This window comes from Grampus griseus, assembly GCF_964374135.1.
Source record: "Grampus griseus genome assembly, chromosome: 17".
In the NCBI taxonomy this organism is placed as follows: Eukaryota; Metazoa; Chordata; class Mammalia; order Artiodactyla; family Delphinidae; genus Grampus; species Grampus griseus.
In genome coordinates, this window is record NC_139011.1 from 69,562,136 (window position 1) to 69,568,582 (window position 6,447).

A 6,447-nucleotide genomic window follows, 5' to 3' on the forward strand; every position below is an offset into this window, starting at 1 on the left:
GACATAAACGTTGATAAAGATTTAAGTATAAAATTAGGATTAATGAGGATTATTACTATTATTTAGTGAAGCCCCAATTTATCATTTACAGCAAATTAATGTTTTCAGTGTTGAAAGAGGCACCAGTTGTACTACACTTTCAATATTATATCTGATACCAAAAGAAGTATGAGCTTTTCTAATAAAAGTGGTCTCACTGAAATCATAATTTAGCTATGTTTTCTAGAAAGTAAATGAAAGTAATCTGTGCCAGGTATCCAGGTCACAAGCTTTACTTAAGATTTGTACCAGTAGCCAAAAAGTTAAAAGCAACATTACATAAGACACTTTTATTAAATAACCTTTACAACCATTCTGAAAATGTAACCTTTCTGTCCCTCTCCTTTGATAAATACACAAGCTTGTTATCAAAATAATGCAGATACCAATCTATTAAAAGTCTCTGAAATATGACCAGCTCTCTCCCTTACACCCCATCCAAAGTTTAAAGAGAGAGAGAAAAAAAATGGCTGTTTAAAAACAGAACTCACTCCTAGTTTCCACAAATTCTTTACAATTCGTATGTCCTTAAATACATCCTTTAATCTCCAGCAAAAGTTTTGGCTGTGGGAAATGCATTAATTTGTCGAATCAAACATTTACAACCATCTTCAGAGGAGGGCAAGCCTAGCCCTTTAACCTGAAGCTCGATGCAGGCAGCGGCCCCATCTTCTGTATCCCCCTACTGTACCTAGAACTTAACATTAAGTACAGTTCTTGGTTTACAAGCAGGTCCGAGGGTGAAATTTACTTCCTCCTCTTTCCTCCTTGGTGTTGCCCTCCTTTTCTCTTGCCACTCAAGCCAGGCCGCCCGGAATTCATCTTGCCTCCCAAGCCCCCTTTCCTCTTCCCTCCTTGGCTGGGCGGGCCCCCTTTCCTCTTACCCCCGGGACCCTGTCGGCCCCCCTTTCTCTTGCCCTTCTGACTCATTTTCCTCCTCTTAGCCGCCTCTTCCTGGTCCTCCTCCCTCATCTGCTTATTGGTGGCCCTCGTAACGTCCAACTGAGGCTTCTTGCTGTTCATTATTCGCAGCATCTCCAACTGGCTGTTTTTCTCGGCTGCAAAGTCCCCGAAAAGAGGCTGAAACTTCCTCTTCTTTCCAGAGCCCCGGGGCGCCTTCTCCTTGGGCAGGCGCTCCTGGAAGCGCCCCACAGAGGCGGTGGAGACCCTGGCCACCTGCACGGCGCGGCCAAGCTCCTCCTTACTCTGGTGTCCGGTAGGGTGCATGCCGGCCGCGCTAGGCAGCCGCAACTTGTGCGCGCGGGCCAGGTTACGCAGCCGGTTCAGCTCGTTCTTGGCCACCCGTTCCTTCTTAGCCTGAATCCGCTTGGCGAACTGGTCCTCCATGGGGTCGGCATTCCCGGGCACCTCGATCAACCATTCCTTGGTGTCGTCGCGGGCCCGCTGGTAGCCCCAGCGGCGGCGCCACTGGCCGCTCCCCTCGTCCCACACCAGATTGGTCTTCTTCTTGGGACGGATGCCCTTGAGGCGCGCAAACTGCTGCCAGCGTGTAAGCGGCCGCGGCCGGGGCACAGGCTTCTCGCGCGGCAGACGAGTGGTGGGCTCCGGCAGCCGCGCCACCAGCGCCTCCTCCACACGATCGGTGGGCAGCTGCCACAGCTGGTTGATGAGCAGCTGCGTGTTGTCCCGCGCCAGGGCCCGCAGCTCGGCCTCCTGCGTGGGTCCCGCGTGCCGCAGCCCGGTCGGAGGGTTCCGGTCCGAGGCCAGCAGGTTACCCAGGTCGAACTCCAGCTCCAGTTCCTTGTGCACCGTGATGCGCTGCAGCTTCTCTGCCTCGTCCCGCTCCGCCTTTGCCAGCAGCTCCTCCACGCTCTGACCCTCCATGGCTCCGGCTCGGCTCCCTCTCTCTAGGAGACAGTTACAATCACTTCTCTGCCAGCTAGGTTCAAGCCCCGGCGCTACTACCACGTGCGGTCGCCCAGACGCTCGTCCCGGAAGAGAAAACTCCGCTTCCGGGACACCCGGAAGGGACTCACAATGCCGGCGACCCAAGGGAAGGCCGGCAGAGGGCGGTGTTGGAGAGCAAATGGGATTAGAGGCGGCCCTCGGGCTCGAGACCGGATGTAGGCGGAGTAGGCGCGCGGAGCCCAGCCTGCGGTGCATGTTTTGGGGGCCGCAAATTAAGGGGGTCCCGGAGCAACTGTGTTACAGTTTAAGTGTAAGTCAGTTCTCAAGATGTTTAGCCAATCAGCTCTTCTTAGGACCTGACAAATTATTTTTCTCTAGAGCCCTGACTTGTTCATGGGGGTCCGGGTTGTGGGCCGAGAAAGACACTTCCCACAGATGTACGTAAAGCTACGTGTAGACGAGGGCTTGGTTTGTTTGGGGAGTGAGCGGACCTGGCAGTTAGACCGCCCTGAGTGGGTGAGCTGATATCTGGTCCCCGGAACCCTGGGCCGCATCCTCTGCTGGCTTGTGGCAAAAGAGCGCCGGGCTCTGCCGCGAGACTGCCTGGATTCCGACCTTGACTGCACTAGTGTTTGACCTTAAGCTGTTTAACTTCTTTGGGCCTATTTTAAAACCTGTACGATGGGGATACTAATAGTACCTGCCTCTTAGGGCTGGCATGAAGATAAATGAGTTAATATGCTCCCAAGGGAGCTTACACAGAGGTTTGGAGCCTATGAGTGCTCAGTAAATGTGAGCTAAGTACCAATTATTATTTAATCTTCATAATGGCTCTGGGAGCTGTGCTGAAAAGGCAGTCTTATACAGTGATTAAGCACCAGGTTCTTGAATCAAACTCCTAGAATAAGATCTGGATTTATTGTGTCCACATTGGACAGGTTGTTTAACTTAAGTCCTATTCATAAGTTGATAAATTTGAAGCATTAGTTCCTGGTACCTAGTAAGCACCATATTCCAAAGGCAGGCTCAGTAAAATGACTTGTCTAAGATTTTACAACTAGGAAGTGTGGGAGCAGGAGTTATCTTAACTGTGATTTTAAGACTACATACATATTATCTGCAATGTCTTCTAGGCTCTTCATGCTGGAAAAGTGTGGTCTGTCGACCAGCAGTATAGCATCACCTGGGAACTCGTTAGAGATGCAGAATCTGTGGCCTCATTACATCTGGCCTCAGATGTAATGATTCAAAACCTTCATTTTAACAAAATATCGAGGTGATGAATATGTACAGTCCAGTGTAGGAGGCACTGATGATTGTGAGGTTTATAGGATTTGTTTTCCTTTAATGGGAAGTTGGGATTAGTGAAGAAGGGGTTAGCTGGAGAATTAATCCATAGAAATGGACATAATAGCCGTTAGTTAGGAAATAGATTCAGTTGAGTGTCAGCTAGAGAGGGCTTTAGGTACAGCCCCACCTATCACACCTGCCCCCCTGAGTTTGGTCTCTTCTTGAGCTCATTGGCTTTCCTCAGCTCTCCTTTGTTCATTCACTCATCAAACATTTAGTGAGCACATTTTATGCCTCAGGAATTGGGCTCTAATATTCTTTCTTCCTCTTTTCTAAAAGCATTTTAAGATTTGCTGGGGTTTTTCTGAGCCTTTGTCTTAATGCTCAACACCAAGTTTTTAATACCAGTCATCCCATGGGGCCAAGGCCAGGTCAAAGGTCATGTTAGGTAACTTCCTTGACCCTTAAAGCGTTTGGGATTTGCCATAGGAGAGTGTTAAGGACACTGATATGGCTGTTCTGGGCTTGACTTAGCTTCTGATCCATTCATTCATTTAACAAACATTTGAATGACTACCATGTTTGAGACACTAGATACAAAGATTAACGAGACCTTATGGAACAGTGGGGAAGAAAGAAAGGTTAAGAGAAATTTACAATATGGCATGGTTGGGCCTTAAATAGGAAGTACAGCTGTGTAGAATTTAGCTCCTTTGTCAATCTTCCGAGTTAGGGAAAAGAAAGAGCAGATGTCGATAGGCGTTGAATGGTATTCTCACTGGATGAAATGCTATTTGGTTCAAATCATATAGGTCAGCTCTTAACCGAACTTTAATTGTTTTATGCTCAAGTGTTTCTTTATAATCCAAGTCGATTTTAATTTCCTTGATGACCAGAGACTGATTTTTACTTCCACTTTGCTGAGTATAGTGCTGGATACATAATAGGTGTTCAGTACATGATTGCTTGAAAGAATAAGCCTAATTTCTAAATTAAAAAGGGATTAATGTTGGCTGTTAGATTCAAGGTGAGCAAAACTAGTAAGACCAGGATTGGGGCTTTAAAAAATACCTTATTGAGGCAGATAGGTATGTGGTAGTCTCCAGCTTGCATTTGTATCATCTTTATGCTGGGCAAGATTGTGCAGTGTTAAGAAAAAGAGAGCTTACCAGGGATGTGCAGATATATGTGAGTATACCATAACAGTACGGCAAAGGGTTGTAAATATTGTCATTTCCTTTTGTTGGTTTTCCCTTTGTCTTTCTTCCTTTGTCCCATATTGCAGATAGATCCCCAGTTTGGTCATCAGACCCCACTTCTTTTCTCTTTATACCTGCTCTCTATGCCATTTCATCCACTCTCATTGTGTCAGCTGCCACTTCTGTGCAGATGATTCTTAGAGGTACATCTTTCTCCCTTTCCTTTTCAGAGCACTGGACTCAAATCTCCAACCACCTGCTGGGCTCTTCTACCATACTCTAAATTCAATGTGTCTGAGACTACATAACACATCATCTTCCTGAAAATTTGCTTCTTCCATCATCCATCCACCTTTTTTCCCCTCCAACAAATGTTTATAGAAGGTTTTTCATGGCCAAGGCACTGTGCTGGGCGTTGGGAATACAACGGTTAGTAAAAACAGGCTCAGTTGATGTAATCATCCATTCTAGTCTAGCAAGGCTTGAACCTATGATGTCATCCTTGGCTTTTCTCTTCCCATCTCTAAATTCAGTTGGTCTAAAAGTCCTATTAAATTTGTCTCTGTATTGTTCCTTTCTCATTCCCACTACCGTGACCTCACCCCTAGACTGGGCCTCTTCTGTCTACTTCTCCCAGTACTCTCTCCACTCTGCTCCTGCCCCTGGCTTCCAGCTGCGTGCAGCCAGAGGAGGCAGTGACAGAAGATCAGAGGATGTGAAGAGGGAGAGGTGAGGGCATGTTTGTCCCTAGCCCTCTGTGGTTATTACTGTGGGTTGGCTGGTTCCTCTGAAAGGCCATAGCTCCAATCAGGCAGCTCTCTCCATGCAGCCACCCTCTCCCAGCTACTCTAATTATTCCCCTGGTTCTTGCAGGCCTCGGAGTGGTTATGGCTTTTGCCATTGTAGTCCTATCCTTTGTGAATTTCCTTAAGCCATGTCTACATCCTTGTAGTATTGCCTTTGTTGATCTTAAATTACCCAGCCTGACTGCTACCTGTTTTCTGCCAGGACCTTGACTGATACCTGGGGACCTATCCCTGGAGCATCCTAAGAGTTTCCTTACTTCGTTCTCTCTTTGAGCTAGTCTAGAGGATTTATCTTCCACAGATCTGGCCAAATCACTCTTCTCCTCAAAAACTCCCTAGTTCTCTACCTTGTTCTTGGGCTTGGATATTTGTGATCTGGCCCCAAACTACTCACGTGGGATGACACTTCTCCTTATGCTTCTTTTCCAGATACTTCTTACCCACTCCTATTTTCCATCTTAGCTATTTTCTAGAGCCTTAAGAACTTTTCTTAAGAAAGGCAAAAATGAGGGACAGGACAGAAGAAGCAACAATTATGTTTTTGTAGCAATGTAACCTATAGGGAGATTCCCCTCCCCCCAACCGTGGGCAAGAAGGTTAAACATGTGAAACTACTACCTTTCAGGTTCCCTCAAAACACAACTAGTTTGGTCAGTTAAACATTTTTGTAAGCACTTTTTTTCTTCATTCTTTTGATTAACTTAGATTTACTTTCTAAACATTTCTCAGTTGCCCCTTTTTGGTAAAGGAAATCATTAGGGTTGATTCGACCATTCTTTAATCCTGCTGTGAACATAGTTAATTTGAGTATTTTTGTCTAGGAAATCCAATGTTCCAGTAATTTGATAAAATAATAGAAAAGGACCCTTAAAACACTTACATTATTTGCACATGGTTCATTTTTAACTGATTTATAATTTAACTTGGAAGTACTTGAAGTGAAAATTTAATTTTGAAAATTTCTTAATCATAGATAAAAATCTGTGTATTCATGTGCTTCAGTTTTAGTCAGAAACCCATACACAAAATCTATTATTTCGTTTTAAAAAGGAAAAAGATGCAGCGCTAAGGTTTTGTGCGGTTAGTGGAGAAGCAGATTGAACATTGTACCTTTGCCTAGAAGGAACTTTGGATTTGAGGGCAAAAAAAATGATGGTAGCATTTTAGAACTGACGTAAGTTGTGTTGTTCTCTGTAAAATACACAATGGTTGCACTTCAGAAAACGGCGTTTGCCAAAATCTTT

General features: G+C 45.5%; 1 protein-coding gene across 1 annotated transcript; it reads right to left on the reverse strand.

The window, feature by feature from the left end:
* Nucleotides 1-256: 256 nt before the first annotated feature.
* RRS1 (ribosome biogenesis regulator 1 homolog) lies at nucleotides 257-1,979 on the reverse strand. The gene has a single exon (XM_082674840.1). The coding sequence runs from the start codon at nucleotides 1,882-1,884 to the stop codon at nucleotides 787-789; it is 1,098 nt and encodes a 365-aa protein (XP_082530966.1). The 5' UTR covers nucleotides 1,885-1,979; the 3' UTR covers nucleotides 257-786.
* Nucleotides 1,980-6,447: the final 4,468 nt, after the last annotated feature.

Coding starts and splice junctions, on each gene's coding strand:
- RRS1 (XM_082674840.1), bottom strand. CDS start 1,884: ATGGAGGGTCAGAGCGTGGAGGAGCTGCTGGCAAAGGCGGAGCGGGAC.